Source organism: Theobroma cacao, chromosome 8 (genome assembly GCF_000208745.1).
Source record: "Theobroma cacao cultivar B97-61/B2 chromosome 8, Criollo_cocoa_genome_V2, whole genome shotgun sequence".
NCBI lineage: Eukaryota > Viridiplantae > Streptophyta > Magnoliopsida > Malvales > Malvaceae > Theobroma > Theobroma cacao.
The window spans coordinates 2463352-2485637 of record NC_030857.1 but is presented as its reverse complement, the minus strand read 5'-3'; the positions used below and the strand labels follow the sequence as shown (position 1 = coordinate 2485637).

Below are 22286 nucleotides of genomic sequence, written 5' to 3'. Positions count from 1 at the left end.
TTGTTAAACTGATCTCCCACGAACAAGAGATCATCGACTCGGCCGCAGTAGCATCAGAATACATTTAGCAATAGACAAGCTCACACCTTGTCAGTCTCCCTCAGCTGAACAACCCAAGGAATGATGCTCTTGTGCCAACTCCAATTTTCAAACCCCTCAGGCAAATAGACAAAGGAACAAGCTGATGATCCCTCTTTTTCATGTTCTATATGAATCGAATCCGTTCACTAAATACTAGGAAACATTTGCCAGAAAATCCAAGAAACTCGAATTGAAAGCTAGCTAGCTTTATATATATATAGCTTCATGGTTGATGGGATCAACTAGTTTGAAACAGACTCTTAGCAAAATGCGTAAACACCTACATTTGCTATCGCCTTTTGTTGCTCTTTGTACTGCTTTTGCCTTGATAAAAGAAGTTGATGGCGAGTACTTGATTGGTGTTGGGAGCTACGATATGACGGGTCCTGCCGCTGGGGTTAACATGATGGGCTATGCTAACATGGAGCAGAGCACTGCCGGTATCCATTTCAGACTGAGAGCGAGAACTTTCGTCGTTGCTGAAAGTTCACAAGGAGCAAGGTTTGCTTTTGTTAATCTTGATGCAGGCATGGCATCACAGCTTGTCACTATAAAAGTGCTTGAGAGGCTCCAAGAAAGGTAAACCCAAAGCCATGCAAGATAAATTATGTAACTTCCGAAACCTTGAGATATCACCCTTTGATTAATGTGCATGAAAAGTTTATTTTTTGAAGGTTTGGAGATTTGTATACACAAGAAAATTTGGCGATCAGTGGCACTCATACTCACGCTGGGCCTGCTGGTTACTTGCAATACGTGGTTTACTCTGTTACTTCTCTAGGGTTTATCAAACAATCATTCGATGCAATTGTAACGGCAATCGAGCAGAGCATCATTCAGGCTCACACCAACCTCAAACCTGGCTCGATCTTCTTGAACTCAGGTAAGGTTTTTTTCTGACTTTGAAATGCTTAATTTCCTTTTCCATGAAGGCACGAGCAGCCTTGTAGCTCTTTCTGAGCAATTATATTTCGTGACATATATATTGTTTTAGGGGACGTGGAGAATGCGGGGATAAACAGGAGCCCAAGTGCATACCTGTTCAATCCACCAGAAGAGAGGGCTAGATACCCCAGCAACGTCGATACAACAATGACCCTTTTGAAGTTTCTGGATATTGAGAGCAAGAACGGCATAGGTGCGTTCAGCTGGTTCGCCACGCATGGAACGTCCATGAGCCGAGACAACAAGCTCATCAGTGGAGACAACAAGGGCGCTGCTGCCAGGTTCTTCGAAGACTGGTTCTCTTTTGGCAACAAATCCCTCTCTACTCCAATCACCAGGTCTTCTGCCTCTCCCGGTAGGCATATCTCTGACTGCCTTTTTCAAACAATGAACAAAAAAAGAACGTAACAATGTAAAGCAAACTGAAATTACTCGCACTGATTACTGATTATGAATTTACAATATATTCTTGTGAGAGATAGACATCAGCAAACTAATAAAGAAAGCCCAAACGATCAAGGCCACCGGAGGAAAACCCTGTGGGAAAGCAACAAGCGAAGGCTTCAAGGTGAGGAAGAACGATCGGTCCGGATTTGTGGGAGCATTCTGCCAATCAAATGTTGGAGATGTGACCCCGAATGTGCTAGGAGCATTTTGCACAGACACTGGGAAGCCTTGTGATTTCAATCGCTCCTCTTGCAATGGCAATGACCAGCTTTGCGTGGGCCGTGGCCCTGGGTAGTTACACCTGCACCACTTGCTGGAATGGCTGATTTATTAGATTGTTTTGAATTACTTGGGCTTGATTGACAGAAAATTTAACTTTGTATGACAGGTACCCAGATGAAATATTGAGCACCAAGATCATTGGAGAGAGGCAATTTCAAAAGGCCGTGGAGGTATTCACTTCTGCTACTAACCAATTGAGTGGAAAAATTGATTATCACCATGCGTATTAAACTTCACCAACATCGAAGTGGCGTTGGATGAAAACACTGTAGTAAAGACTTGTCCAGCAGCACTTGGGCCGGGTTTTGCAGCTGGAACTACAGATGGGCCTGGAGCCTTTGGTTTTCAACAGAGCGACACAGAGGTTAGCACTTACAACCTATCAAATCGGGCTGTCACTTGCTATCTTGGATCTCTTGCGTATTTGTGTTTCAATATCTGAGATTCCGAATCTGATGTTTCTCTTCTGCAGATCAACGAGCTGTGGAAACAATTAAGGGATTTGTTGAAGGAGCCCAGCCAATATCAGGTGGACTGCCAAAACCCCAAAGCCGTTTTGCTAAGCACAGGCCAAATGTTTCGACCTTATGCCTGGGCGGTAAGACCATCTTTTTGTTGATGCATCCAGTCCAATTGAGCTTACATCACAAAAAGAAAAGGAGCAAGGAAACTCTGACTTCCTCTAAACTGTCTCACATCACTGCTTTCTGTCCAAATTTCTGCAGCCCGCTATTCTTCCCATTCAAATGCTGAGGTTGGGAAATTTTGTTATCCTATCTGTGCCTGGAGGTTTGCTTTCTCTTACCTGATCCTTCACTTTTATCTTTCTGTGACTGAAGTTTCAGCGCTTGCAGTGACATAACTAAATAACTCAATTGCCTCAGTTAAATGCTTCTCTTTATAGGAAAGTTTTTGGACAAAATCAGTCACACAATGCTGCACAGTCAACCTAATACGTAGTATTAAGTTTTCTTCATTAATCACATTCAAAAAACTTGGAGTTTTGCAGAGTTCACGACAATGGCTGGTCGGCGACTGAGAGAAGCAGTCAAAGAGACGTTGATAAGTAATGGAAATGGAGAATTTGATGATGACACCCATGTTGTAATAGCAGGCCTTACAAACACATATTCTCAGTATGTAGCAACTTTTGAGGAGTACAAGCAGCAGCGGTATGAGGTATGGACTATACAAAGCAGATCAGACGAGAAATCTATTTTAAGAGGCTTCCTTTCGATTCAATATCTTATATGCAATGAGATATGCAGGCTGCTTCAACACTCTACGGTCCTCATACATTGTCAGCTTATATCCAAGAGTTTAAGAAACTGGCAGAAGCAATGGCTACAGGAAAAAAGCTCGGGGGAACAGGATTGTTACCACCGGATCTTTCCTTTGTTCAGCTCAGCCTCTTATTAGACCCTACAGGAGACTCGCCGCCACCTGGCAAAAGATTTGGAGACATGCAGCAAGATGTAGGGCAACAGAAAGGCGGGTCATTCAAGAAGGGAGATAAACCAAGTGCTACATTTTGGAGTGCTAACCCGAGGTATGACCTCTTGACATAAGGCACATTTGCTGTAGTGGAGATGCTTCAAGATGGGCGGTGGATTCCAGTGTATGATGATGATGATTTTTTTTTGTATTTCAAGTGGAAAGTAGATACTAGTTTGTATGGTTTAGCAACCATTGAATGGGAAGTGCCAGAGGAAGCTGCCTCCGGTGTTTATCGGTTCAGGCACTTTGGGTCATCTAAGAAAACCAGGGACTATCCAAATGAATACTTTACAGGCGCATCTAAAGCATTCGCAGTGGCATGAAGGCCGTCGGTGTGGTCTGCATCTTCTTTAGCAGAAAATAATGCTAAGCTGTCCACTGACATAAGTTTTCTGAGATTTTTTAATCCAGACGACTGTAATTTATTTGAACATTAAAACCAGCAAACATATCGTTCTCAATCTTACAAAAAAATCAGACAATGATCACAATATCAGGGCACGTGAACAAGTAAAACCCTGTTATTAGCATAAGCATCTAGCCCAAGTGAAGTGAGACGAAATTTCTCATTTATCCATCCATATCACACAGCGGATGCACTTCCCTTCTATAAGTAATTCAAAGGCTTTGTTGATGTCTTCAAATTTCACCTCATGAGTGACAAACTCGTCCAGCTGCAATTCCTGGAAAATGTACAAGCAGTTAAGCACACATCTATAGACTCAATTCGCATTAGACATTCCATAAGATTAGCAGGGGAATCTTTCACATGAAATGTATTCACCGAAAAAGAGTTGGATTAGGGATTCCATTAAAGCAACTAACATAGCATGGCAGGCCACTTGATGAGTCTGAAAGTATAAATTAAGCTTAGAATACAGGGTAGGCTTCATGATCAAGCTAGGACAAGCAAAGATAGAACAAGCAAGAAAGGGAGTACAGAAAGGAGATAAACTAGTAAGTAATCACTGTAAAAATTTACCTTGTCCATGTAACGCTTTATCAGAACTGGAAGGTCGGATTTGGCTTTGACTCCTCCAAATAAGGATCCAGTGAGGACTTTCCCAGAATGAAGGACGTCAAAAGAACTGAAGTTCAACTGTGCACCTGGCTTGTCCACTCCCATAACAATCGTCTTGCCCCAACCCTTCAATTACACAGAGAGACAAGGACACAAAAATGATGAAGTTATCCCCATGCATTATTTAGCAGTGAATCGTATTTTGCTTAGTAAGAGACACAGAAACATAAACAGATCATACAGTCTTTATGTCTAGAATACATATCAAATTGTACAAAGAAAACACACAAATGACAAAGACATCCAAATATAAGTAAGCTAGCGAGAAACTATGGGTAAAGCTTTAGTAAGTGATTAAATGTGTGAATATTTGAGAGAGAGAGAGAGAGAGAGAGATAGGATACCTTACGGCAGCTTGCATAGGCTTCTTGTACCAAGGATCCCAAACCAACACATTCAAAGCAATAATCAGCACCTCCTCCGGTCATCTCAATGATTACCTGCTCAAAGTTAGATAGGAAAGAAAAACAAAAACCGAAATTTAGCAAATTAATCAGTTAGTCAAGATAAGCCAACAGATAATGTATATAGATTCTTCGTTGTTAAAAAGCATCATAAAGATAACAGGATGCTCATCAAGCTATCAAAAAGGCAACTAATCCGTCTCAAAGCTCAGAAGCTGTATGGTCTTAAATGTCTTACTATCAACCTCATGGTATATATGTTTGATGACATCCAAACATACATGGTATGCTTTCATAAATAACAAGTTTTGAATTCAATGTTTACAGCTATTAATTTCAACAAATAATATCATAGACATAGACTGCAAGGAAGACCTGGCTCAGAGATTTGTTCCCACAGTCTTTTGAATTGATAAACTCAGTGACTCCAAAAATTTTCCCTGCGCCAAACATGAAGGAAACATCAAGTAAAATTCACATGAAACATATCATCATAATCGTGTAAGATGGAACTGTTTGCACTTAATAGTAATCAACAGCTAAAAGTATTGATCACAGAGTAATCTGCTTTCAATTGGGCACATGGTGGATCATTGCTTCTCATATAAGAAGGTGATTCTGGCTATGGTTCAGATGACTTCAAGTTTTCAACAAAATGAAAATTCAATGACAAGTATGAGACATAAATTTACTCACCAATTTCAAATTTCTCTGGGTTTATATCCACTCCTATAATTCTTTTTGCACCACATAGTCTTGCTCCCTTTGCAACCTAGGAACCAAGAAAGCTGCGAGTCAGTCTTTCAAACTTAACACATATAAATGTCAGATACAGGGTGAAACTTTTCTTCAAGATCATACCGCTAATCCGATTGATCCCAGCCCAAAAATAGCAACAGTTGATCCTGCCTCAACATTTGCCGTTTTGCAAGCAGCACCAACCCCTTAAAAACCAAAAATTTAGCCCATATAGTAGCAGTACTTTCTATCATCAGACTTTGCCAATGGTTATGTAAATTTCACAGTGCTTGGGAAAAAGCATGCACTAGCACAATGGTTGATACTGCTGATAGAGATGTGTATAATAGTTATGAAACTCATTGCGCATGGGTTAATAAACTAAGAATCAAGTGACCATAGTAATTTCAGATATAGTAACAATGAGTATTAAGTCCAATGCAAAAAGCAGCTACCTCAATGGCCCAATCAAGTCCAACTTGATTAACAAACACCAGAAGAATTAAACCATGATAAATGGAAACTTTTCTGAACACACTTTAGTTCATGGCTAAAAGAAAATTGACTAGAAGTCATCAAACAGAAGGTTGTTCATAGACTTTTAGATACAGAATTCAAGGTAAATTTTGAAATTTTAAATGCCATAACATGAAAATCAAAACCCCATTACCTGTAGATACACAACAGCCAAAGAGGCATGCCCTGTTTGGAGGGATTGCAGGATCAATCTTCACTACATGGGTGATATCTACTACCGTGTACTCGCTGAAACTCGAAACGAATAGAAAATGATATAAAGCCTCTCCCTTAAGATCAGTGAATCTGCTGGCGTCATATCTAGGCATCCAGGGGTGGACCCTAAACGGGAATTTTGAACATAAGTTGCTCTTCTCTGAACGGCAATCTGCACATTCTCCACAATCTGACAGGAACGTTGGGATGACAACATCTCCTTCCGCTACCTCGTCTACATTCTCACCGACACTCTCCACCACCCTACAACCACAATGTCAACTTGTAAAGTGAACATAAACAACTTGTTGCCTTGCTATATTCAGGTTTAAATCATAGAAATTATATGCATTTGAGTTTTAAATGAAGAAAAAGAAGGATGCCAATTGCCAAATTATAAAGAGATTTTTTTTTAAGAAAGAGAAAGGAGAAAAACAGAGATGACGTCACTTTCTGAACGTCAAAAGCAACTTCATTTTCCCATCTTGTATAATTGCCGGAAAAAGAAATTTACTACGTAGAACCAAAAAGGTCAACGAAGAAATCAATCTCACCCGACGGCCTCGTGGCCCAGAATTCTGGGGAAACAAGCAGGAGGCACCTTTTCAAACAGAGACAACAAGTCAGGTAAGCAACAATAATGCCGAAATTTCAAGGGAATAAGTTACGGATCAAGAGAGCTGGATCGACAGATAGACCACCTTCAGTTTCCAAAAGATGATGTCGCTGTGACAGAGAGAGGTGCAGATTATCCGAATCCGTACTTCGTAGGGACTCGGAGGGGCCACCATGATTTCCTCGATCACTAGAGGCTCCCCTGGCTCGCGCGAAACCGCAGCTAAACGCAGTAGCAACACGTGGTTTCATGCTCTAACAAAAAAACAAGGAGAAGAAAAACAGAGACAAAAGAAAAACAAACCTTGAGGGAGTTCATTTACAGTTACCTTTGCACCGAATTGGTTTCCCAGCGGTTTTGCTTGACAATTTCTCGTTATCCATGGCCACAAAATTGGAAAGCTGATAGCTCTGTCTTTGGTGGTTGGTAGCAGTGGTGCCAGGCTAATACAGGACAATGCTCGCCCAACCAACACCTGAATATTTCCGGTGTATACCAAGCTTTATGACTTGAATGAATAGAATAAAAGACGCTGAGTTGGTGTGGACCACCGACCTTTTCGAGTTTCTTGTTTGACCTTTATCTCTTAACCATCATAACAATTACTCCTTTGTCCAGTCGTTGACTTCTCTGCTTGACCTTTCTCCTTTCTTTCCCTGGCTTTCATGGATTAACTGTGCTGCATGGAAAACAGAAAGAGAGAATTACGTGACCAAGTCTACAAATTAAATGTGATCCACGATAAGATTGCAGTTAAAAATGAACGTGGCCAGGGCATGGCTGGTCCTGCTCAAGGGTAACAGCTCCCCATGATTTTGGACCAAGATTCTTTCCAATGCTATCGTGACATTGCACTGTTTCTTCATGATTTTGGTACTTACCCTGCGAATAGACTATTGGAGCATGTTGATTGGGCAATCAATCTGTGAAAAAGAAAGGGTTGGCAGTTCTCTTACCTCTAGAACGGAAAAACAAATAAATTCTGTAAACGGCTGAATGACTTCATGTAGTCTGATCCTACTCTTTACTTCTGTGACCAAAACCCATGTATGTTCATCTTCAAATGAATGGAAAAACTATTTCATCCCGAGCAAGGATTTTATCTGATACTAAAATTAAGTGGAAACATCCAGTACTTGTCTTCCTCATATACCCGGCATATTTTGATTTTGCACCATACAATCAAAATTATTATTATTACCATAATTTTCGAATATTGCTTCAACGTTTACTTATTTGGATTGGTACCAAACTCCATATGGAAAATTGGCATATCTTATGATTTTATTGGTCCATTTCAATGATTTTATACCAAAAAGATTCAAAGACTTACTTCTATAGGAATTACTTAGCATAATAGAATCTTGACTCAACCATTTGTAGAATTTTGATAAATAAAATTGTTTTCTTGGTTTCTAAATATTTGTTAATTTTTAATCTTTACATAAAAAAAACTCTGATTTTATGTATTTTATTTTTTTATAAAATAAATATTTAATTTTTATATAAAAAAATGAAGATAAAAGTATTTTAAAAGCAACTTTTTTTTTTTTAAATGAAGTTATGGATTGACATTTGTTCGTCCTAGGCTGGGCTTTTAACACATTGTAGCAACATGGGCTTAGTTCTTAGCTAGGATCCCGGCGCCATTTTAGCCCAAGAAAACGGAGAGAAAAAGGTAGAGGAGAAAAGCTGGAGAGGAGACTACTAAAAGAAACGACGTCGGCTGGAAAGATTACCGTCGCATCACGAAATGAACAACGGCTTGATCTAGATTCTTCTCGAATTGAATAGCTCGTAAACAAAGCCAGCCACATTGGCAGCGTCGTAGCCGAACTCAGCTTGGCCCTCCTCCTCTGCCCGAACCGTTGCGATTTTTAGCGAACCCTAAGTCGTCCGGTTTCGTACACATTCAGTTGCTTTTTCATCGGTTAAATCGAATTCTCAAGTTCGTTCGGATTTTCACTCATCGATTTCAACTTCCGTGCTCTAATTAGGTTCGTGCCTTCGGTTCCTTTTTTTTTAAAAAAAATTTTGGAATAGCATGTTCTTACGAACCATAAACATAATTTATTTTATTTGATTTAATGCACATTTTATGATAATAATTTGCCTTAAATTATTTTGATCTTATTTGTTTTCATCTAGGTTCTTCGATCCGACTTTAGCTATGTAATTGTTTATTGGTTGATGTTATCGTCGATTCTGATTTGGTATGTTGCATAGCGTGTTTGGTTGTGAAAAGATGTACCTTTCAATGTAGGGAATTTTGACTTTTGTTGACCATTGCAAACACATTTGCTTTGCATTGCTTGTAATGTGTTTGTTTGACGGAAAGTATATTTCATGATATCATTGTTATGCAAGAAAAGAAGTTCTATCTTTATGCTAAAATGGATGTTTACGGATAAGATTCTAAAATTGTGACAAGCTATTTTTACTTTGCACCCCTCGTGCATTTTTTGCTCTGTTTTATCTATCTTCTCAATTATTCCATGTTGCTAGACAGCTAACTTAATTGTTGACCTGATAAATAGATAAATTAACTAGACAAAATAATTGTCTTCTGTGACCTTGGATGTTAATTTATTGTGATTACGACATCTTTTGGAACGAATTTTTGGCTGATGATAATTTACTTTAGGAATTTGAATTAGGGCATGATCTTGATGGAAATGATAGTAATACTTTTCCTTTTGGCTGTTTTAGGTGTTTGTAGCTATTGAACTGCTATGGCAGATCAGCACTCTAATGAAGGTTCGAGTACGGGCAATGTCTCCGGGGAATCTTCAGATTCATTTGTAGAGCTTAAGATCAAGACTCTGGATTCACAGATTTTTAGTTTCCATGTTGACAAAAGTGTAAGGGTTTGCCTTTAAGCATGGACGTTCTCCAAATTTTCTGCCGTTCAGTGCATCTTTAAATTTTAAGAAAAGTTGTGTGTCATCCAGCTTTTTAGCTGATACATTATTACTTGGATGAATTCAGACACCAGTTTTGTTGTTCAAGGAGAAAATAGCTAATGAAATTGGCGTTCCAGTTGGTCAGCAACGGCTGATTTTCAGGGGGAAGGTCTTAAAGGATGAACATCTCCTTTCAGAATATCGTATCCTATTTTTTATGTTGCTAGAGAATATCTTTGCCATTAGTTAACTAGATTTCGTCTATATTTAAGATTTTCAGTACTGCAGTTTGGTGTCTGACTAACCAATACCTTCTTAGTTGTCATTTTCTTGAGCAGTATTATCCGAACTGTATAATTTTAAGCATGAGCCGTGCATATATTTTTAGTATTATTATGCATGCAGAATTGTTCTGTACGTACATTGGTTTGGTTTTGTTTTTGGAAAACTATGTAGATTGCTAGTGGGGATAGCTGCTTCGTTAAATTGACCATTATGTATACAAGCAGTGAGTGAGTCTAAGCAGCGACTTTTTTGCCCCTCTATTTTCTTGCTATCCCTTTAATACTTGCACTTCATTGTTACATGATAGTCCTATTACCTTTGCAAAATTTGCTCAACCCAACATCATTCCAAAGTGATCACTGACTAAATGGCTCAAATATTTAGCCGTAGCATACAAAATATATTACTTCTTAGTCACTTCATGTTATGTGTCATAAGTATAATCAAAATTGGAAATAAGCGTTTATTTTTCATTAATTTAGAAATGTATATAGTACTTGTGGATAAAGATTGGCTCATATAGGTGCCATAAATTCTGGATATGACCTTCGTGGTAAAGCCCTTGTCTTAAAAGTGAGATATGGTTGATTTTTAGTAAATGTAACTATCAAAAAAAAGGTTAACTCAAGATGCTCTCTTGTCTAAAGAGATATGATTATCACAACATCAAGTCCAAGTTTGCGACCATTGCCTATGTTGTGGTTCATTTTATACCAGTTAACCTTTACTGTTTTTAGATGTTGAGAATGGGCACACATTGCACTTAGTTGAAAGGCAGCCAGCCCAATCACAGCCTTCATCTGATACAAGTTCAGGAGAGACAAATGGAAATAACGCTAATCAAGGTATTGATTTGCACATTGGTGTTTGCCTGGTCTGTGAATTCAGAGCATTTTACTAAAAGTTACAGCTGTCAATAGTTAATTAAACAATGATTTGGCAGGAAATGATGCTAGTGCAGGCATTCCTCGTAATCGAGTTGGGCAAATTTCGCACAGTGTGGTTCTTGGGACCTTTAATGTTGGAGATCAAGGTGAAGGCATAGTTCCAGACCTTACTCGGGTGAGTACTTTGTCTTTTTTTGTTATTTATTTTTATTTGTGAAGTATTTCAGTTCAGGTTTAAGTCTGTTTGATAAGTTGACTTCTTCAATTGCCAAGTGAAATCAGTGAATGTGAATGATATTGATTCTTATTATTTCATTCTTTGTTGCTTGACTTATAGGTTATTGGGGCAGTTCTAAATTCTTTTGGTGTTGGAGGTCAGCCTACTACTAATGGTATCAACAGTACACAATCTTCAACATCTGTGAGTAATACTTGATTTCAATTTTGCTTCGCTTAAAGTTAACAAGTTAAATTTGACTTTGGGTGCCTTACAAAAACCATGATTAATTGTCTTCGTCACTAGGTGCAATGGATGCACATGTTTCCCCCAAAGCTTCCTGTTGGCAAATGATTCAGCTTGAAGAATATCAATTCTATTCAAATTTTCTACTATTATAGTTAAATGTATATGCAATGATTTAAATGTAGCATGAGGGAAACTAGAAAAGAATGTGATGGGTTATGGGGTTTAAGTAACTGTTGATATTGCTTTTGGTTTCTTAAGCAGGTAGTAGTATAGAATGCTCGAATTAATAAAATGATCTGTGTATATTGTTAAAAGAATGCTCTCTTTTAGGCTTCTCAAGGAAATGAAACAGATGGAGCACCTAGTGGTGGTCAGAACCAAGCAGGAAATCAGACACAGTCTGCTCAATCATTTCCTGGTCAAACATTTCAATTTTCTCCTCAAGTTATGCCAATTTCTTTGACTCCGGCAGCAATGCCTGTTCCTTCACTTAATTCGGTAGTACAAATGAACTTATGCATTGTTTTTGCAGATTATAATTTGATTGTTATCTAATTCCATCATTTTCTTTTTCTCCAGCCAATTCCTGATGCTTTAAATACTCTCTCTGAGTTTATGAACCACATGGAGGCACATTCCCCAAATGGTGATAGTACAAAAGGCATTAACTGCACATTTTGTTTGAAAATAGTTACAGTGACTAACTGCTGCTGCATTATGTAGGCTATCAGCTGCACTCTTCTACAACTAATAGAGGAGACCAACCTAGGGTAGAATTACCGTCTGATGCACGGGGCTTGCCAACACCTGAAGCATTGAGCATTGTGATGCGACATGCAGAACGGCTTCTCAGCAGTCATGCTATTGCTGCATTGTCTGTAAGTGTCTTGCCTTTGCTTGTTTTCTGTGTTTACTGTCTTCTGGAATGCTTCACGCTTTTCTTGTTAAGTTTTTAAATTGATGCTGGGATTAATATTATACCTAGAATACTAGTTTCTATGTAGAATATTTGATCCTTATATCTGTTTTACGCTGAAATCTATGTGAACTCCCTTTCACATGTGCATTCTGATTTGATTTCCCAATCTGCCCTCACTCTGTCCCAGCAGGTATCTGGGAGAAAGATTATTGTATTCTGAATTATCATGTGCTTCCTTCCATCTGGTGAAATGTGCTTGATTTATGATATATACTAACATTTTAGGACCTGTAAAATTAATTGGCTTTCTCTGAGTGAAACTTTTGTATGTTATAAAATTCATTAGTACATGTAGATTGTGGAAGCTAAATGAGACATTCTCTCCATTATATGATTTGAAAATTCATAATATAAGTTTAATTGGCTTTAATGAAGTGGCAATAGATATATATATATATATATATATATATCTCTATCTATATTTGAGGATTCTTTACACTGAATCAATTTCACATTCCTTTTCTTTTCTCCCTTTCAAGTTTGAAAATTTTATTATCTGATTCTGTGTGTATTTTTAATTTGCTGCAACTTTTGTAGCATATTGCAGAACGTTTGGAGCAAGAGAGGAATTCTCCCGATCCTACGGTAAGGGGGCAAATTCAAACAGAATCAATGCAAGTAGGCCTTGCAATGCAGCATTTAGGTGCCCTTCTTTTAGAGCTTGGTCGAACCATTTTGACGCTGCGTATGGGACATTCTCCTGTATGGTTCTAAAATCTCTTATATCCTTATTCTCTGTTGTCATTGAATAAGAAATCCTTATGCTCTGTTGTCATTGAATAAGAAAATGTCAGTAAAAATGTTTCATGCAATTCACAGGCAGAATCTTCAGTCAATGCTGGACCAGCAGTTTATATATCTCCTTCAGGGCCAAATCCTATAATGGTTCAGGTGTGCTCAAAATTTGTTTGCATATCAACTTGGTCAAATATTTGCAAAATCCCTGCTAATATATCTTATTGATTTGTGATAATATAAATATCCTTGTCATAAGAGTCTCTTGTTATATGCACCGGACATTTTGCATGAGGTTTGATACCATTGGGTCCCTAGCCGGAAACATTTATATAAATTGCTTTGATTAGTTAGAATTAAGTTTTTGAACTCCCTTTATAATCCTATTAATCACGCATGCATTGATTTGTTTATTTGCAGCCTTTTCCCCTTCAAACCAGCTCCCTCTTCAGTGGTTCTCATTCTCCATCAAATCCTCCGACTCTAGGTCCTGTTGGTGTTGGAACTGCTCCAAGGCACATCAACATCCATATACATGCTGGTGGGTAAAATCTGCTTCAATTCTGACCATAATTTTCTTTTTCTTTAAACTGAAGCAAAGTGACTTTTATTTAATGATTATCATAAATTATCAGGCACTGCACTGGCACCCATCATTTCTGCAGTTGGTAACAGAACAAGCAATGGGGAAGGAGTGCAAGGAGAACGTGGTAATAATGCTGGTTCTGGTTCAATGCGGGTTCTTCCTGTGCGAAATGTTCTTGCTGCTGCTGTCCCAGCACGTCCTACTGGTGCAGTGTCCAGTGCAGCACAATCTGCACCAACTGACTCGTCAATATCCTCTATTGTTGCTGAAGTCAATTCGCGACTTAGAAACTTTGTTAGTAACATGCAAGGAGGAAACCAGGTTGCATCAGGTAGATGGCTGTTAATTGTTTTGAGACGGTGATAACTGCAAGGTTACTTGTTTATATGGTATCTCTGGTATTTAAGGTCAAAGCAGAATCTGATGAGAAAATCATGTGTTACATCTGGTGCAGGTAATGGACAGCCCGGTAATGTTGCTGTTAGTGGAGCTGGGGATTCTAATGTTGCATTACCAGCAGACATTCTTCAAACTGAAGAACGGAAGGTATGCTTTGTTTATATTATAATGATCTTATTAGTAATTATCTGTTTATTATCTCTGATCAATACTCTGTTACTATAATAATCAGTCACAACCTCAACATGCTGAAGGAAGTAACAATATTATGGAGAGTGGTGTGCGTTCAAAGGATGTATCAACTGGCACAGTGGAATGCCCTCCAAGTTCAAGTGGAGAACTCTTGGTAAAGTCAGAAGACCCTTCAGGAAGTGTTCTGAGATCCAGTGAGGATAATGCCAAAGCTGTTCCACTTGGATTGGGGTTGGGGGGTTTGGAACGTAAGGTGTGATGATCAAGTCTTACTTTATTCTAAATTATCTTAGTTACTTTAGTTGAAAATTATCATTTGATTTGCATCTACTAGAACAATATGGTAAAACCATGTTAGCTTATAGTTTCTGAAGTTTTGTGGTTTCTCATGATTTTTAATCTAACTTTTTATATCATCATTGTGGTCAGAAGCGAATCAAGCAGACAAAATCACCTGTTAGTACTGGTGATAGTGGAACAACTAGTTCTTCTCTTGATCAGAACTTGAGTGTTAGAACAACTGGCCAACAGATTTTGCAATCACTTGTATCTCGGAGCTCTTCTGTGAATAGGGTGGAACATGATGCGTCCCCAAGTAATCCAGGTGTTCAGAGTAGTAGATTGTCAGGAGGGCAAGGTTCTGATGATCAATTAGATGCTGCTAATGCTGTCTCTCAAGTTCTTCAAAGCCCTGCATTAAATGGCTTATTGGCCGGGGTTTCAGAGCAGACTGGTGTTGGTTCACCAGATGTTTTTAGGAATATGTTGCAGCAACTCACTCAAAGCCCCCAAATCATGAACACTGTCGGTCAACTAGCTCAGCAGGTTGATAGCCAGGATATTGGGAACATGTTTTCAGGATTAGGAGGAGGCCAAGGTGGTGGAATTGATCTGTCACGGATGGTACAACAAATGATGCCTATCGTTTCTCAGGCTCTTAGTCGCGGGGCATCTGCACCTCCACCATTTCCTGCTGTAGAACCTCAATCGCAGGGCCAGCTTGATGGGAGGAAGTCAAGTGCAGCTGACAAACCTTGTGATCGTGATTTTCAGGTTTTTTCTTTTGTATAATTAAGATTTTAATTTTCTCTTTTTTGCCATAAAATATTTAATTGGTATGTAATAGTAAGAGATACTTACATAGGGACTGCTGTCCTATCTGCCATTTCTTTTAGGATGATATTCAACAAATGGCTCAGAGGATTGAACAATCGAATTCCCCTGGCGATGTCTTCCACACTGTTGCTGAAAATGCAGTTCGGGTATATGGCAATGGAAGGAATGCTGAAGAACTTCTGAATGAGTTGTGTGGTGATGAGGGTCTTGCCAAGGTAAGTTCCCCGGCCATGGGATTGACTTTTGATGGCTAATTGTATTTCCAATGTGGTTAAAAATTTGCTTTCTTTTTGGGGAGAAAGAACAGGGATTAAGCAAAATTGTCCTTTTAATTTTCCTAACTTTTCGTGGTGATATTTGCACGGAAACTCATTAAGATTTTCTGGCGTGTTCAGGAATACACAGAGATGCTACAGCGGGACGTACATCAAAGATTTCAGGACAAATCTGAGGAGGACAAGAGCTAAGTTCTTCAATTTTGAGAAGTCTTGTCCTGTACTGGGGGGTCATTTTCTTTGTTTTATCGGTTCATACCCAGAATCCATGTATAAACTTTAGGCTTCTGGTGGCTTTGTTTGATATACGCTTTAAGTTATATTTGATCTGTTTGTTTCAAATGTGCTTTTTTGGTTAATTGTGCATCAAATTGGAATTATGGTGATATCTATATGTCCTGTTCCCTGTCAGAATGATACAAATTCCAGTAGCTCTTCTTTGAGGCTGGTGTTCTGGTGATCTTGTTTAATTTTGAACAATTACTCCTTAAGGGAGGGAATAGAAAGAAGGAAAATGACCAGCCAATTATATAAACTCCTCGGTTTTTTTTTTTCTTTTAATTGATAAAATGGGGGAAAATTTGTACCTTGACTTATTAGTACTACTACTATTCGCGATTGCTTTAAAATAAATCTGAAAAACAATCCATGTAAATAATTTGCAGTTCTTTCTTAAACTATTACTAGTAGACATTTGTATGGGGTACTATGAAAGAAATAAAATAATTTATAGTATTCTGTTTATCTCTAAATAATTTTTTAAAAATTTTTATCGAGATTAAGATAAATATTTAATTTTTTAAATTTATTTGAAATTTGAATTTTTTTAATAAGTAAAAAATTCAATGTTTTTAATATAAAAATAAATATAATATAAAAAAGTATAAATATACTTTTGGAAAAAAAAGAACTTAATTTCGCAGTAATACGGTTTTACCCAAACGAAGCTCAGTTTTTGGGGAAAAAAAAAGGCTTCGTTTGGCGGCTGGTTTAGACGCTTAGGCCTGCCGGAAACTTATGCCTGCTGATTCTGAAAAGCGGTTAAACCGTTAACTGAAACGAACCTAATACCTGTTAACTCCGTCAGTTGCTCCTCTCAAACGCAGTTCTCTTGAAACATCTGGCGTTCATGGAAGCCGACGCAATGCCAAAGAAATCTGGACCTCGACTTTGTTGCATTTGTAACCAGCGAAGAGCTGTCCTCAAAAGGCCCAAAACCCTAGAGCAGGTAACTTCTTCACTTTCCTTTGTTATAGTAATTCAACTTCAATCTGGCAACAGTTGGGGACCGCTGGGTTTATTTCAATCTCTTTTATTTTCTTGGATTTTGGGATTCTTTTTGTCATTGTTACTTAAATTATGCGCTTGGTTAAAAGATATGCAGGGAGTGTTTTTACGAGGTGTTTGAGGAGGAAATTCACCAGGTAATTGTGGAGAACCAGCTGTTCAAGCCCGGCGAGCGTATTGCTATTGGCGCCTCTGGAGGGAAAGGTTGATCCCTTTCTCTCTTTCTTTAAGCTGCTTTTAAGCTCTATAGGTTGTCATAGCCAAGCTTTATAATTCTTCTTGTCTTTCTAATATCTGCTGCTGGGGTTGTTGCAGATTCGACAGTCCTTGCTTACGTGTTATCAGAACTGAATCGACGACATAATTATGGCCTTGATCTTTTTCTTTTGTCTGTTGATGAGGGCATTACGGGGTACAGGGATGACTCACTTGAAACCGTCAAAAGGAATGAACTTCAGGTCAGTTTTTTCCATCAACAATGATATTCTTGAAGTTCTTAGAGTAGATAGATTTTTAGTTGTTGCTCTCCAATCTCCATGCTAACTGTTTCAAGAATGTTTGCTTTTGGTTATTTTTGAAACTTTTTCCTCTCAATTTTCTGATACTATAATTCTTTCTTCTCATTGGTTTTGCAGTACGGGCTGCCTCTAAAAATTGTGTCTTACAAGGATTTGTATGGATGGACAATGGATGAAATAGTAAAGATGATTGGCTTAAAAAATAATTGCACGTTTTGTGGGGTTTTTCGCCGCCAGGTAGAGTTATTGTTTTCTAATAAAGCCTGAAATCATAACAAATGTTTGCTGGTTTCACTATTTCTTCTATTTCTGATAGGCTGTACATGTGTACGTACTGAAACTATGTTCTTAGACCTAGTACCTCCATATCTGAATTACAAGATGGGGCATTCATTTCTGCAGATAGTGTTTCTGTCAGAACCCTTTTGTTATGACTCATAGCTACTCATTATACCCAGCCAAGCACCATTGATTTGATCTACTCCTTATGTTAAACATGGTTTTATTTTATAAATTTGTATATTTATGGTGAGAATCGCACCTGTCTGTTTCTTTGTTCCCTTCAAGTATGATTTTTACCTGCATTATGACTGGTTTCTTTTGTCTTTGGTTCTTCTTCTTCCAGGAGAATTGGCTCATGATCCAAATTGCTGATTTGAACTTTTTCCTTTTAATGAATTTTAAAGCAACTGAAACCATCAACTCCAATAAGGGTTCTTTATAGACATTTTTAGATAGTATAGATGTCCATACACCCATTCTGATGTAGCTGTTCATGACTTTGTAACACTTTCATTTGTGTTGTGGTTTAAGATAGAATGACTTGTTTGACTTTCTTTTTGTTAAAGGCCCTTGATCGAGGTGCTGCATTGCTGAAAGTTGACAAAGTTGCTACTGGACATAATGCAGATGATATTGCTGAAACTGTCCTGTTGAACATATTACGAGGTGATATTGCTAGGTAATGGATTGACTATGCTTTTAGTTTCCTTTTGACTCTCTTGATTGTTAAGCTAAGATAATGGCTTTTAATTGTACAGATTGAGTAGATGCACTTCAATTACTACTGGTGAAGATGGACCTATTCCAAGATGCAAACCTTTTAAGTATACATATGAGAAGGAGATCGTGATATATCCTTGAAATGTTCATTGTTCTGAAAGTTTTATTTGTGAATTTATTAATATTAGTTTCTCATTTCACTTAGTTGCCAAAACCTTAACAAGATATCCACGTATGCTTATTTCAAGAAGCTAGACTACTTCTCCACTGAATGTAATTTTTATTTACCATTCCCTTTCATGCTTTTTTTATTTGGAATTTGACTGATTGAGTTGTCAAGCCCCTTTATTAAAGGTTTATATTTAGATGGTATTGCATGTCCCATAATGTCTCTGACTCTAATCAGAGAGTGGTGTTCTTTAAATTTTAGGTATTTATTCTCCAAATGCATATCGTGGTTTTGCTCGTGAGTTCATAAAAGATTTGGAGAGAATCAGGTTAATACCTTCTTTTTATGTTCCCACTCTATCCTCACATCTGTCAAGTTTGAAAATTCTGTAGTTGTTTACTATTGCGGCTTACTATTGCAGGCCTAGGGCTATACTTGACATCATTACATCAGGGGAGAATTTTAGAATTTCCACTTCCACCAAAATGCCAGAGCAGGGAACCTGTGAACGATGTGGTTATATTTCCAGCCAGGTGACAATTGCTTTTACCTTACCTGATACCTTAGATCTGTGTGAAACTTTAGCATGCATTTGATGTGCCATATTTATGGTAGATTTTCTGCCTTCTATTGGAGTATTGTGAGCACTAACAGCTGAATGCAATATGGTTAAAAACTGATGCAACCTCATACATGGTATACAGAAATGGTGTAAAGCTTGTGTCTTGTTGGAGGGGCTGAATCGGGGTTTGCCAAAGCTTGGCATCGGTCGTAGTCGAGGCCTAAACAATGACATTAAGAAAGATACAAAGCAAGGTGGTGGAACAAAAAGTATTGAGAGCAAGCAATGTGGAAGTTTGGACTTCTGATGCAGAGTGTAGGCATCACCTAAAGTTTTGGTTTATTCAGGGAATTAACTCATAGTTGTCAGATTGGCCACCCATGCTCTCTTCTCTTCCTTCCTTGAGCTTCTGAGTGAATCATTAGGCAAAGTGCAAACAGTGCAGTTCATTGCACCCTTTGGGGTGCTGGAAAGAGTCATGGAACCGGAAGAGCCGGTGTTTAATCATATTTTTTGACGAGGGACAGAGGATTGATTATTAATTATTATGTAGCATTGAATATAAAAGTAGTCTATAAAAGATTTGGAAAGAGAATTCTTATGCTTTTGGAACTCATTAAATAATAGGAGAAAGCAGCTCTGCCTAAATGAAGACCACCAAGAGAGAGGCAGGCCTTGCAACTCAATTTTCTGCCATTGGATGCTATTTATTCTTCTGTAATTTTACAAAATTTTACATAAAAGGTATCAGTTACATTTGCTTCAAATTTCAGTTCATGGGAGAGTTTGTAATTCTTGGAATAACTTTTAGTTATACCATGTGATTGCTTTTCCCATGATTTAATTCCCGTACAGATCAGAACTTCAGCAGAAGAGAAACGCACCAAAACGAACCGTTCAATGGTCATGCTCTGACCTTCAAATTTATTAAAAGAAAAAAGGATACTACTATTATCTTAAAATACACTCCTCTCATTTTTTGCTTTTCCTACCTTTTCTTCTTTAGTTCATATTTCATTTTATTATGTGCATGGATGATGGATTTGTATTTTCGATTTTAGATAGTATTTTGTAATTTTATTCGAATTTTATTAAAATTGAGATACTTTGTTGTTTTAACGGATTCGAGATCGAGTATTGAGAAAGACGGGCACCCAACCCTCTACGTCTCTAAGTAATACAAAATATTTCTATCATTGCACGAGAATGGGGGCCCAATAAGTAGCATAGGGCCGAAGGGCCCAAAGCAAAGGGAAAATAAAGCCTAAGACTTAAATAAAACGCTGAATAAGTTGCCGTTTTGTTTAACAGGCGGTTACTAGCTACTGGTCGAGGGCAAACATTTCCCGGTTGCAGATTTGGGGTTGCTTCAGCATTGGTATCGCTCATGGCTTCGCCGGCACCGCCGGACTCGGCCACCACCGGCCGAAACGCTGGAAAGTCGCTCGGGTTTATCTCAAACGCAATGAAACACAGACACAACTTCATTCAGTTCTTCGCAATGACCGGGATTTTGCTGCTGAGCGTCCGATCGTTGGGCCAGAAGTACCGCATCCACGATCTCCAAGAGGACACCGCCGCTCTCAAGCAAGAGCAAGAATCTCTCACTGACCGCATGAAGAACATAAAACGTGGACTCCTCCACGAGGCCTCTCTCGAGCCCACTGGTCTCTTCGCCTCTCGCCTCCGCCTCCTCTTCGGCGACGATAATTAGACTCTACTGAACCCGCTGGCTAGTGAGCTTCTATAAAAAAATATATCTTTATTTTGTCAATTTTACGTTCAGAGACTGGAATGAAATTTTCAGGGGGTTTATGTTCTGCTCTTTGGGTTAATAATATAAGTTGGAATCTTTCTTGAATCTGGGAAATGCTCTATCTTTGCTTATGCTTTTTGTTGGATTATATGATGTGAACAAGAATTGATTAAATTAGAGCAAGTTTTCTTGCTAGAGTTTGTGCTGGTATGTTTTACCAATCGAATTTAGTGCTAAGGGTTTATCTAGGTGCCATTAAGTTGAATAGAAGCGTTGTTCAGGTCTGTATATATTTTTGGCACTTGTATATAACCTGTCATATTTTGCTTCAACTATAAGCAAGGATGCCATGTTTTAAAAGTTGCAGTAGTTGAAATGATGAGGCTTGGAAACATTTTCGTTGTTTAATGTCAATAAAATGCTTCAAAGGAACAGAGGATCGTAGTGATGTAGATTATCATTGAGCTACTCAGCAACAAAATCTGTGTTTTTCTATGTTTACAAGTGTCAATTGTTCTATGTGATGGGGAACTAACATTTTAGCTCCTAATTCTTATTGATCCTTGTCTTCCCTTTGGCTGCTTTGAGCTAAGAGTGGACGAAGTTAGTGGGGGCCAAAAGTGTCTTTCTCATTAGAACACTTTGCGAGTTAGTTAACTGATGAGTACCCTTGGTTTTGTCTTATTAGGAGTTGGATGTCCTATGGGCAAGGCTCTTAAATGGAGCTTGGTTCATCGTAGACTAATAGCCCTCTCTTTTTCTCTTTCCTTTTTATTTCTTTAATTTTTCTTGTTGTTGGGGAAGGAGTAAACTTATTGTCTTCCTGTTGTATTAATGATGATGGTGTATGTCCAGATCCAGTTATCCAGTGAGACTATTTTTAGTGTGTTAATCTGGTAAGATGATACATTTGCTTCATTTCCAAGCACAGATGTGCTTAATATGTGAAAGTGCTGTTAGAAGCCAACTTGCTCAATCACTCATTGCTCTTTCTGTGAATTCAAGCCTTATGGAGGATACCATCTGAAAACTCACTAGGACTGTAAGTGTGAATTGGAGCATTAAATCTTGAGGGCCATCTACCATGTGCAACATCATCTCAACTCTCAAACAAGTTGGGACCTCCATGCCTAAACAACTATCTGCCATACTCAGGCTTTGCCTTCTTTGAGTGATTGAATAATTTGAGTTGCTTCCCAGCTACTCTGCCTCTTCTCTCTTGTTTTTTATTTTCATGAGGAGGAATTAGTCAGAACTTTTCGGATGGTGTTTTGGTTGTTTAAGATAATGAAGACATGCTATGGCTGTTTTTGTTCCAACCATGTTGATTATGAATTTATGATTGT

General features: G+C 38.2%; 4 protein-coding genes and 1 pseudogene across 6 annotated transcripts; 4 read left to right on the top strand and 1 right to left on the bottom strand.

Moving 5' to 3' along the window:
- LOC18591659 lies at nt 350-3578 on the top strand (annotated as a pseudogene).
- On the bottom strand, nt 3627-7362 carry LOC18591658 (alcohol dehydrogenase-like 7). Its single transcript, XM_018125320.1, has 10 exons — nt 7152-7362; nt 6909-7045; nt 6762-6808; nt 6146-6471; nt 5599-5681; nt 5434-5509; nt 5113-5177; nt 4678-4773; nt 4235-4399; nt 3627-3935 (listed from the first exon to the last, which is right to left on the bottom strand). Exons 1-10 carry the CDS (start codon nt 7204-7206, stop codon nt 3819-3821), a joined length of 1167 nt encoding a protein of 388 aa, XP_017980809.1. The 5' UTR covers nt 7207-7362; the 3' UTR covers nt 3627-3818.
- LOC18591657 (large proline-rich protein BAG6) lies at nt 8564-16089 on the top strand. Of its 2 annotated transcripts, none has more exons than XM_018126117.1 (18): nt 8564-8820; nt 9533-9684; nt 9812-9929; nt 10749-10856; nt 10955-11073; nt 11236-11319; nt 11695-11862; nt 11944-12010; nt 12088-12242; nt 12881-13045; nt 13163-13234; nt 13499-13619; nt 13714-13995; nt 14119-14210; nt 14296-14508; nt 14688-15308; nt 15431-15586; nt 15767-16089. In XM_018126117.1, exons 2-18 carry the CDS (start codon nt 9556-9558, stop codon nt 15836-15838), a joined length of 2742 nt encoding a protein of 913 aa, XP_017981606.1. In that variant the 5' UTR covers nt 8564-8820; nt 9533-9555; the 3' UTR covers nt 15839-16089. The 2 variants fall into 2 exon arrangements, with proteins under 2 accessions (XP_017981606.1, XP_007017960.2); XM_007017898.2 differs by having other exon boundaries at nt 8566-8820; nt 14685-15308.
- Nucleotides 16555-19942, top strand: LOC18591656 (cytoplasmic tRNA 2-thiolation protein 1). Of its 2 annotated transcripts, none has more exons than XM_018125883.1 (10): nt 16555-16874; nt 17023-17137; nt 17249-17391; nt 17569-17688; nt 18300-18412; nt 18492-18579; nt 18642-18726; nt 18884-18950; nt 19044-19155; nt 19327-19942. In XM_018125883.1, the coding sequence occupies exons 1-10, from the start codon at nt 16776-16778 to the stop codon at nt 19489-19491; spliced, it is 1107 nt and encodes a 368-aa protein (XP_017981372.1). In that variant the 5' UTR covers nt 16555-16775; the 3' UTR covers nt 19492-19942. The 2 variants fall into 2 exon arrangements, with proteins under 2 accessions (XP_017981372.1, XP_007017959.2); XM_007017897.2 differs by having other exon boundaries at nt 18492-18584; nt 18686-18726.
- LOC18591655 lies at nt 20478-21054 on the top strand. Its single transcript, XM_018125884.1, has one exon. It carries the CDS (start codon nt 20572-20574, stop codon nt 20896-20898), a length of 327 nt encoding a protein of 108 aa, XP_017981373.1. The 5' UTR covers nt 20478-20571; the 3' UTR covers nt 20899-21054.